The 12215-nt window shown below is 40.4% G+C and overlaps 1 protein-coding gene across 2 annotated transcripts in view; it reads left to right on the forward strand.

The window, feature by feature from the left end:
- src (v-src avian sarcoma (Schmidt-Ruppin A-2) viral oncogene homolog) overlaps positions 1-12215 on the forward strand; it is a 116840-nt gene that overhangs the window by 72077 nt on the left and 32548 nt on the right. For both annotated transcript variants that reach the window (XM_061925383.1, XM_061925387.1), the window contains exon 3: positions 1998-2097. In XM_061925383.1, coding sequence (XP_061781367.1) covers positions 1998-2097 — 100 coding nt within the window. The remainder of the gene's footprint in view (positions 1-1997; positions 2098-12215) is intronic.

The raw sequence follows: 12215 nt of genomic DNA on the forward strand, positions 1-12215 counted from the left end.
AAACGTGGAACAGGTGAAACTAATGGGTAATCATGGAAACAAGACAAGGGAGTGAAAAGCCAGAAACTAAAGAGTCCAATAACTAAACAAAACATGACTAAGACAAAACATGATTACACAGACATGACAATGTGTTACTTCCACAACTGTATATATCGGTATCGGTTGATATCGGTATCGGTAATAAAGAGTTGGACAATATCGGAATATCGGATATCGGCAAAAAAGCCATTATCGGACATCTCGAGTATATATATATATATCTATATTTGTATATATATACATACATACACAATGGACATGATACTTTTCTAATGTTTATTTTATGTTTATATCGTTTACAGGTGAAGAAGTGTTAAGAATTAAAACTGATGAAGGAAAATCATTCAAAAGAAGGAAAATCAATCCCTAACAAATCTTCAGGAGCTTCTGTTTCTTCATGCTGTTAACTGTCTGTCTAACTGCACACGCTGGAGTCGGGTAGCGAGGGCCAAATAATGAATGTATTGACAGTGCAGCGTGAAAGCCGATGTGTTTACCGTATTTTTTTGGAGTATAAGTCGCACCGGAGTATAAGTCGCACCTGCCAAAAATGCATAATAAAGACGGAAAAAAACATATGAAAGTCGCACTGGAGCCCGGCCAAACTATGAAAAAAACTGCGACTTATAGTTGAAATGTATGAATTTATCCTGAATTTAAAAAAATGAATGATAGTATGGACTTCCTGTATACTTCTTTACTCCATATACAACAGAGGTGGGTAGTAACGCGCTACATTTACTCCGTTACATCTACTTGAGTAACTTTTGGGATAAATTGTACTTCTAAGAGTAGTTTTAATGCAACATACTTTTACTTTTACTTGAGTATATTTATAGAGAAGAAACGCTACTTATACTCCGCTACTTTTATCTACATTCAGCTCGCTACTCGCTACTAATTTTTATCGATCTGTTAATGCACGCTTTGTTTGTTTTGGTCTGTCAGACAGACCTTCATAGTGCCTGCGTTTCAACAAATACAGTCACTGGTGACGTTTCACTCCGTTCCACCAATCAGATGCAGTCACTGGTGACGTTGGACCAATCAAACAGAGCCAGGTGGTCACATGACCTGACTTAAACAAGTTGAAACACTTATTGGGGTGTTACCATTTAGTGGTCAATTGTACGGAATATGTACTGTACTGTGCAATCTACTAATACAAGTTCCAATCAATCAATCAAAAGTGTGAAGGAAAAAAGACCCTTTTTTATTTCAACCGTACATCCCGTCAAAAGCCTAAAGACTGACTGCACAGTTCCTGTCTTCACAATAATAGTGCCGCTCCATCGCGCCTGCGCTTTCAAAATAAGAGTCTCCAAAAGCCAGCGCAAACAAGCTAGCAAGCTACGGAGTTTGCCGCCAATGTATTTCTTGTAAAGTGTATAAAAACGAATATGGAAGCTGGACAAATAAGATGCCAAAAACCAACCACTTTCATGTGGTATTAGACCGAAAGGAGGAACTTTTTTTCTCCTCCATTTGAAAACGTGGACGTTATCATCACTACTGTCTGATTCCAATCAATGCAAGTCATCAGAATCAGGTAATACACCAACTTATATTCTTGTCTTCATGAAAGAAAGGAATCTATATGTGTTAAACATGCATGTATATTCATTAAAACACCTTTAACATGCAAACAAAAACGGCAAAATAAATAAATATAAATTATATACTGTGTATATATATATATATATATATATATATATATATGATATATATATATATGATATGTGTGTGTATGTTACTCATCAGTTACTCAGTACTTGAGTAGTTTTTTCACAACATACTTTTTACTTTTACTCAAGTAAATATTTGGGTGACTACTCCTTACTTTTACTTGAGTAATAAATCTCTAAAGTAACAGTACTCTTACTTGAGTACAATTTCTGGCTACTCTACCCACCTCTGATATACAACTTATCAATGAAGGTGCTCTCTCCCCACAGGAGGTGTGATGACCTTCGTGGCGTTGTATGACTACGAGTCGCGGACCGCCTCCGATCTCTCCTTCAGAAAGGGAGAACGCCTCCAGATCGTCAACAACATGTGAGGAAAAATCGAATTCTCGACCTTTCGACACGTAAACTTGACTTCAGAATATCTACTTTAAGGACATGTTGACATTGTAACATGACGGGACTAGAAACATTATGCAGAAACATATGGAGGACGTACAGCATGAGTAAATGTAACAGTCACCTTCCTATTAGGGTTGTACGGTATATATATATATATATATATATATATATATATATATATATATATATATATATATATATATATATATATATATATATATATATATATATATATATATATATATAAATATACATATGTATGTATGTATGTATGTATATATATATATATATATATATATATATATATATGTATATATATATATATATATATATATGTATATATACAGTACTAGTATAGTCTCGTGGTATTAATGAATAAAAAACGGTACTATACTCTGTTTGAAAAGTACCGCATTGCTGGTTTTACGAGCAGAGGAGCATGTTCGGCAGCGCACACACACAGAGTACTTACAAGCAGACACAGTGTGTAGACAGAAAAGGGAGAATGGACGCATTTTGGCGTAAAAAGTAAAGATAAAGGTGAAGTTATAACACTTCTTAATCACTAATCCTCGCCTCCACGGCGACAAATAAAGTTAGTTTCTTACAAGTACCATTATCACTGGAGGACGAGGAATAGCTAAACATGCTTCACTACACACCGTAGGAGGATACAATAGCTCACCGGCGTCACAATGTAAACAAACGCCATGGGTGGATCTACACCTGACATCCACTGTAATGATACCAAGTACAAGAGCGTATCTAGTCGATAATGCTATGATTAAATCGATATTTTTTAGCATCACTAAATCTTTTTTCCTTTTTTTAGAATTCATATTATGTTTATAAACTCAGCAAATGCGTCCCTGGTGACATGAGGACTTTGAATATGACCAATGTATGATCCTGTAACTACTTGGTATCGGATCGATACCTAAATGTGTGGTATCATCCAAAACTAATGTCAAGTATCAAAGAAGAGAAGAATAAGTGATTATTACATTTTAACAGAAGTGTAGATAGAACATGTTGAAACAGAAAATAAGCAGATATTAACAAGTAGATTAATAATCAATCTTTACAGTTTGTCCTTAATAATGTCGACAAAATAATAGGTGTATAAATGACACAATATGTTACGTCATAATTAGGAGTCTTTGTTTGTTTACTTTCTACTAAAAGACAAGTTGTCTAGTATGTTCACTATTTTATTTAAGGACTAAATTACAATAATAAACATATGTTTCATGTATGCTAAGATTTTCTGTTTAAAAAAAGCCAATAATGCAATTTTTTTGTGGTCTCCTTTACATAGAAAAGTACCGAAAAGGATGCTAAAAGCATGCTGGGATGGAAAAGGAGGTTGTGGGTTGTGTGTGTTTTTCAATGAGTGGGGGGGCGATGTCACCCCATGAATCCATAACGTGGATACCCTTCACTAACACACTGTTGACCTAGAACAGGGGTCGGCAACCTTTACCAGTCAAGGAGCCATTTTGACCCGTTTCACAAAATAAAGAAACCAATGGGAGCCACAAAACTCTTTTGAAATTTAAAATTAAATAACACTGCATACAAAGTTTTTTTTTGCTTTGTGCTATGTATAAATAAACCAGGGGTCTCAGACACGGGGCCCGCACCTTAATATGAAAATGTAATGTTAGTGCGGCCCGTGAGTTTTATATGAATGCCGCTTCACAGCATCACACTTGCCAACCCTCCCAATTTTTCCGGGAGACCCCCGAATTTCAGAGTAACTATTCTCTCGAATGTCTGCTGATTTTCACCCAAACAACAATAATAAGGGCGTGCTATGATGGCACTGCCTTTAACGCCCTCTACAACCTGTACAAACAACTTGCCAGCCCAGTCACATGTTGTATGCGGCTTCTGCAGACACACATAAGTGACTGCAAGGCATACTTGTTCAACAGCCATACAGGTCACACTGAGGGTGCCCGTTTAAACAACTTTAACACTCTTACTAATAATGCGCCACACTGTGAACCCACACCAAACAAGAATGACAAACACATTTCGGGAGAACATCTGCACCGTAACACAACAGAACAAATACCCAGAATCCCATGTATCCCTAACTCTTCCGGGCTACATTATACACCCCCGCTACCACCCCCCCCCCCCCCCCCCCCCCACCACCACCCCACCCCCACACCCCCCTCTCCGTGCGTCGGTTGAGGTGGGCGGCGTTGGGGGGGCGGGCTTTGGTGGTAGCGGGGGTGTATAATGTAGCCTGGAAGAGTTAAAGATGCATGGGATTCTGGATATTTGTTCTGTTGTGTTTATGTTGTGTTACAGTGCAGATGTGTGAAATGTGTTTGTCATTCTTGTTTGGTGTGGGTTCACAGTGTGGCGTATATTAGTAGGAGTGTTAAAGTTGTTTATATCACAACCCTCAGTGTAACCTGTATGGCTGTTGACCAAGTATGCCTTGCAGTCACTTACGTGTGTAAGCAGAGGCCACATACTACATGTGACCGGGCCGCCACGTAGATAGCATGGTGTAAAAGCGGACGCGACAACATGTTGTAGAGGACGTTAAAGGCAGTGCCATCATGGCACGCCCTCAATATTGTTGTCCGGGTGAAAATCTGAGAATGTTTGCCCCGGGAGATTTCCGGGAGAGGCACTGAAATCCGGAAACCTCCCGGAAAAATCGGAGGGTCGGCAAGTATGCAGCTGAGCCGCATCAGAGTGATCAAAGAGCTGCATGCGGCTCCGGAGCCGCGGGTTGCAGACCCCTGACCTAGAAGGACAATAGACGACTATCCCTCCCTCACCCCTTTTTAAGACCTGGTCAAGTATACGCAGGTTTAACGAAGCGCCTCTCAGATAAGCTAACAGTCCAATCAGGCCAGAGTCAAGCTCGTTATGATTGGTCCGCCCCATAATGTTGTTGTACTCACTGACCTGTCCTGTTATTATCCTCTTTCCTCCCCAGTTCAGCTGCTATTCATGATGTTGTTCTGCTTTTTAACTCTACCTTCATCATCTCTCCTCTTCCATCGTCATCCTCACTTCTTTTTTTTTCAGGAGGAAGGTGAACAGCAGGTTTGTGAAACTGCGATGGGACTACATTTAATCAGGGTGCTTTCACGCCACAAGGTTTTAGTGCAACGCTTGTTTTGGCCAGTTCCTTATCTGTTTTGAAGAAGCAGCTGTGCTCCTTTCCATATGAGTTGGGAAAATATGTTAGATGTAAATATAAACGGAATACAATGATTTGCAAATCCTTTTCAACCCATATTCAGTTGAATATGCTACAAAGACAACATATTTGATGTTCAAACTCATAAACATTTTTTTTGTGTGCAAATAATCATTAACTTTAGAATTTGATGCCTAGCAACACGTGACAAAGAAGTTGGGAAAGGTGGCAATAAATACTGATAAAGTTGAGGAATGCTCATCAAACACTTATTTGGAACATCCCACAGGTGAACAGGCTAATTGGGAACAGGTGGGTGCCATGATTGGCTATAAAAGTAGATTCCATGAAATGCTCAGTCATTCACAAACAAGGATGGGGCGAGGGTCACCACTTTGTCAACAAATGCCTGAGCAAATTGTTGAACAGTTTAAGAAAAACCTTTCTCAACCAGGAATTGCAAGGAATTTAGGGATTTCACCATCTACAGTCCGTAATATCATCAAAGGGTTCAGAGAATCTGGAGAAATCACTGCATGTAAGCAGCTAAGCCCGTGACCTTCGATCCCTCAGGCTGTACTGCATCAACAAGCGACATCAGTGTGTAAAGGATATCACCACATGGGCTCAGGAACACTTCAGAAAACCACTGTCAGTAACTACAGTTGGTCGCAACATCTGTAAGTGCAAGTTAAAACTCTCCTATGCAAGGCGAAAACCGTTTATCAACAACACCCAGAAACGCCGTCGGCTTCGCCTTGGCCTGAGCTCATCTAAGATGGACTGATACAAAGCGGAAAAGTGTTCTGTGGTCTGACGCGTCCACATTTCAAATTGTTTTTGGAAACTGTGGACATCTTGTCCTCCGGACCAAAGAGGAAAAGAACCATCCGGATTGTTATAAGCGCAAAGTGGAAAAGCCAGCATCTGTGATGGTATGGGGGTGTCACGACTGGGACCGTGGCGTGGTTTGTTCTCCCGAGGTGCAAAAGATTTGGACCATACGTGGCGTGAAGGGGAGTACATGATTTATTTAAACACTATGACTACAAAAAAAGGAAGCAAACAAAAGGCGCGCACAAGGGCGGAAGTACAAAACTTGACTATAAATACAAAACTTGCACAACGGCAGAAACTATGAACAAAGAAACAAAACTTGCAAACTATGGCATGAATAAAGAAAACTTACTTGGACATGGCAAGAAGTGCGCAGAGGTTAACAGAGTGTAACAGGGGTATGAAGAGCATAAATGCGGGATGTCGCCAGGAAGACAAACTGAAAACAATGAACTTAAATACTACAGACATGATTAACGAAAACAGGTGCGTGACTCAAAACGTGAAACAGGTGCGTGACGTGACAGGTGAAAACTAATGGGTTGCTATGGTGACAAACAAAGAGTGCACAATGAGTCCAAACGTGGAACAGGTGAAACTAATGGGTAACCATGGAAACAAGACAAGGGAGTGAAAAGCCAGAAACTAAAGAGTCCAATAACTAAACAAAACAAAAACATGACTAATACAAAACATGGTCACACAGACATGACAGGGGGTGTATTTGTGCCCAAGACATGGGTAACTTACACATCTGTGAAGGCGCCATTAATGCTGAAAGGTACATACAGGTTTTGGAGCAACATATGTTGCCATCCAAGCAACGTTACCATGGACGCCCCTGCTTATTTCAGCAAGACAATGCCAAGCCACGTGTTACATCAACGTGGCTTCATAGTAAAAGAGTGCGGGTACTTTCCTGGCCCGCCTGCAGTCCAGACCTGTCTCCCATTGAAAATGTGTGGCGCATTATGAAGCCTAAAATAGCACAACGGACTGTTGAACAACTTAAGCTGTACATCAAGCAAGAATGGGAAAGAATTCCACCTGAGAAGCTTCAAAAATGTGTCTCCTCAGTTCCCAAACGTTTACTGAGTGTTGTTAAAAGGAAAGGCCATGTAACACAGTGGTCAACATGCCCTTTCCCAACTACTTTGGCACGTGTTGCGGCCATGAAATTCTAAGTTAATTATTATTTGCAAAAAAAAAATAAAGTTTATGAGTTTGAACATCAAATATGTTGTCTTTGTAGTGCATTCAATTGAATATGGGTTTATATTTACATCTAACACAATTTCCCAACTCATATGGAAACAGGGTTTGTATTTGGAAGGTCCCTATTACATCACTGAAGCTGTCGCTGAGAGAAGTGGGTAATCTCAACAACTCCAGTTAGACACAATATATGATAATACAAAAAATGCAAATGTGTTGACACTGGTGCTATCGCCCCGTCTCTGCTTTGTCTGCGTCCCGGTACCCGATGTTCGGCCTTGGCAGTCATCAAGCCGAGTCTGGACACAACACTGATAAAGACGACTGGCAATCTTTTAGATACCAAAAATACCACTTCGGCACAATTGACAGTAATTATAGCAACGGCCCTTAAGCATAAAAGTTGTGTGATAATATATACATCAGTGACGTGCGGTGAGGTTGATGGCTGGTGAGGCACTGACTTCATCACGGTCAGATTTACAAACATATGAACCCTAAAGAGTATCTTATTCACCATTTGATTGGCAGCAGTTAACGGGTTATGTTTAAAAGCTCATACCAGCATTCTTCCCTGCTTGGCACTCAGCATCAAGGCTTGGAATTGGGGGTTAAATCACCAAAAATTATTCCCGGGCGCGGCGCCGCTGCTGCCCACTGCTCCCCTCACTTCCCAGGGGGTGATCAAGGGGATGGGTCAAATGCAGAGGACACATTTCACCACACCTAGTGTATGTGTGTGACAATCATTGGTACTTTAACTTAACTTTAACTTTACACATACAAACTACAAAAAAGCACATTTAATTAAAAAACGTTATTATGGTCTTACCTTTACTTATAAATTAAGTCCATGCGCCGCAACGAAAGCCCCCACTTAAACTTTCCACGTGCAAGATTGAATCTATTTAAAAAAGTGTAACCGAGGGTTTATAAATGTCGCATATACTGTATGAAACTACAAAATAACAAACACGGAGGCTCCAGTTTACACGAGGACCACTTTATTTACCTTCTTTCAAAAACCTCCGCAACGTGTCATTACTTCTGCTCTTAGCGCCTTCAAAATAAGAGCTCAAGGCATATACTGTATAACAGCGTATAACAGGAACTTAACATCACAAAGAGGAAAGCCCATGAAAATAGGTTACAAAAGTTATTTAATAAGAAGCCAAAAAGTGCAAAAACAATAATGTTCGTGTTGGAGGAGTTGTGAATTAGATACACCTGCAGTCTGCGGGTGTATCTAATGTTGTGGCCCTGCAGTCATTCACAACTCCTCCAACACCAACATTATTGTTTTTTGCACTTTTTGGCTTCTTATGAAATAACTTTTTTTAAATAGATTCAATCTTGCACGTGGAAAGTTTAAGTGTGGGCTTTAGTTGATATAACACTCCCGTCAGGGGTTGCCGTGCATTCTACGGCGGGGGTGCAGGAGGCGAGCCTCAGCCAGTGCGTCTTTTGCAGCCTGTTTTATGATCGCTCAGCACAAGAAATACTTTACACACATACAGTTGTTGACAAAATACACTGTACATTATATACCTCAGCTAACTAAACTATGGAAATGTATAATATAGTTCATATAGCAATAGCCGAGTCCGTCCATGTTGAGGCAGTGAGTGACGTGCCTCGACTGGCTGCTGTTCACCGCACCATCTCTTCTCAGTATTTGAACGGCAAATGTGAAAATTCAGCGATTTTGAATAAAAATAATCTAAAACTGGCGAAGTTAAATGGAAAATAACTTTATAGTATAATCACTGGATACATTTAACAATTTAATATATATTTTTTTCTTTTTAAATTATTTTTCTTTCCATGATGGCAGGTGAGGCCCCACCTCACCTGCCCCTAGTGACTGCACGTCACTGATATACATAATTATTCTAACACGGCCTTATAACATTAAACCTCCATGTTGTGTTCTCTCACTAAACGGTCTTCCTGTTTACATTCTTTTGACGAGCCAGGCTGCATTTACAAGCAACACATCAGGACAAGAGAAAGCAAACGATGAGTGTGAAAGCACCCTGGATGTGTTTTGTGTTTATGTGTTTGCCTGCGTCACCCCAAACCTTTGCCTGGTAACCTCACCCAGACTGCATTCTTGTCCAGTCGGGTCTGAAGCTTTCCAACACCTTCCAGTCATAAGAAGTCTTTGTAGTGCTGCAGAGCTTCAGACGCCTTTCTCCAATGATGTTGAACATACCCCTCTCCATTGTCATACCCACATTGATGCATGTTTTTAGTCCCATTGCATCCTCAAGTCATTAGGGATGGGCATTAGGTAACGTTTCCTGTGTTGATCGTTAATTACCGCCTCTCAACTGCATGACGTAGTACAGAAAATGGATGGAATAAGGACATGTGTTTGTCAAGTGTAATTCCCCTTTAAATTAAACATACTAGACCCAAATATAGAAAAAGCTAAAAAAAAAAAAAAAAAAAAATTGACGTTGTAAGAGGCATTTGATGCAGAAATTGAATAGTTAAAAAATATATGTTTATGTATGTTTTTAGAGAAATGTAATATTGCAACATTGGGCTTTGATGGGAGCAGAATGTCTGTATTTGTACTCACGTTGTCTGGACAACTTGTCAGGCTTGGTAAAATGATATTACTCAGATGCAGAGTAGGGAATTTTAGACAGGCTTTTATTTTGACAGCTTCCTTTCACCTCCAAAGTCAAGGATAACAATATCTATTTTAACCAAACACTAATCGGCAAAAAGGTTCCAAAAAAAATAGGAACAACCAAAAATCACTCCGAACGGAGGAAAACACAAAAGCAAAGACGAACTATAATTGTATATATATATATATATATATATATATATAAAATGTATAAACAGAAAACGCTCCAACAGGAGGAAGAAACAAATAGCTATGAAAATTTCTACACTAACTAATCTAATAAAGTATTAACAAAAATTGTCACTCAAAAATTTGAGGAAAGAATGAAAAATAACTGAAACTCACCACTTCGGCTGAATAAACTAAATAACAAAAAAATCACTCTGCTGAGGAGGAAGAAAGGAAAAACTCAAAAATAGCAACGAAGGGATTCAAGATCAAGGAACTTAATAACAAGACGAGGCAAGGCAAGACAAGGCATGGACAGGGACATGGAGGCTAGAGAGCACGGATAAACGAAACAATCTGGCACAGAACAAAGGAAGGAGTGGGCTTATAAGACACATGAGGGTAATAGGGAACAGGTGGAAACAATCAGGGAATCGGGATGACGTCAGACTGATGACACAAAAGGAAGGGCAAGTGACCTGAAACGAGAGGAGAGTTACTTTTCAAAACTAAAACATGCACATCACAAGACAGAAAAAACCAAGACAAGACATCCCTCACCGCGGTGTGACACAACTAAAGGGTTAATTAACAATACAACCTGTTTGAGCCCACTGCAACAAGCCAGCATTTTGACTACCACATTCACCCAGTGTTGTATAATTGCAACAATTTATATAACAAGCTCTAAATGAAATTTGATGCATCTGTTCCACAATAACTACATATGTACATGCTCTAGACCAGGGGTCTAAGCCACGTCGCTTAGTCCGCCATCTTGGACTTTCCGCTTTGCCACTGCTTACTTGCTGAACCCCCCAATTTTCCCGTGAGACTTCCGGATTTCAGTGCCTCTCGCAGAAAATATTCACAGATTTTCACCCTTACAGCTATAATAAGGGCGTGCCATGATGTTACAACATTTGGCGCCCTCTACAATGTGTGTTAACACCGTGCCAGCCTAACACTTATTATACAGAATACATCTTCTGCTTGCACACGTACGTGACAGCAAGGCATACTTGGTCAACAACCACACAGGTTACACTGACGGTGACCATATAAAACAACTTTAACACTCTTACTAATAATGCGCCACACTTTGAACCAAAACCAAACAAGAATGACAAACACATTTCGGGAGAACATCTGCACCTTAACACAATATAAACACAACAGAACAAACACCCAGAATCCCATGCAGCCCTAACTCTTCCGGGCTACATTAAACACCCCTGCTACCACCAAACCCCGCCCCTACCCCAAGCCTGCTCCCTCACACATCAACCCCCCCCCCCCCCCCCCCCCGCCCTCTCTCTCTGTGCGACGGTTGAGGTGGGCGGGGTTTGGTAGCGGGGGTGTATAATGTATCCCGGAAGAGTTAGGGCTGCATGGGATTCTGGGTATTTGTCCTGTTGTGTTTTATGTTGTGTTACGGTGCAGATGTTCTCCCCAAATGTGTTTGTCATTCTTGTTTGGTGTGGGTTCACAGTGTGGCGCATTATTAGTAAGAATGTTAAAGTTTTGTTTTTTTATACCGCCACCGTCAGTGTAACCTGTGTGGTTGTTGAGCAAGTATGCCTTGCTGACACCTATTTGAGCAAGCGGAAGCCCCATACAACATGTGGCTCTCTTACTCTTACTAATAATGCGCCACACTTTGAACCAAAACCAAACAAGAATGACAAACACATTTCGGGAGAACATCTGCACCTTAACACAACATAAACACAACAGAACAAACACCCAGAATCCCATGCAGCCCTAACTCTTCCGGGCTACATTAAAACACCCCTGCTACCACCAAACCCCGCCCCTACCCCAAGCCTGCTCCCTCACACATCAAACCACAGTAAGAATGTTAAAGTTTTGTTTTTTTATACCGCCACCGTCAGTGTAACCTGTGTGGTTGTTGAGCAAGTATGCCTTGCTGACACCTATTTGAGCAAGCGGAAGCCCCATACAACATGTGGCTCTCTTACTCTTACTAATAATGCGCCACACTTTGAACCAAAACCAAACAAGAATGACAAACACATTTCGGGAGAACATC

This window comes from Nerophis lumbriciformis, linkage group LG01, assembly GCF_033978685.3.
Source record: "Nerophis lumbriciformis linkage group LG01, RoL_Nlum_v2.1, whole genome shotgun sequence".
Taxonomy (NCBI): Eukaryota; Metazoa; Chordata; class Actinopteri; order Syngnathiformes; family Syngnathidae; genus Nerophis; species Nerophis lumbriciformis.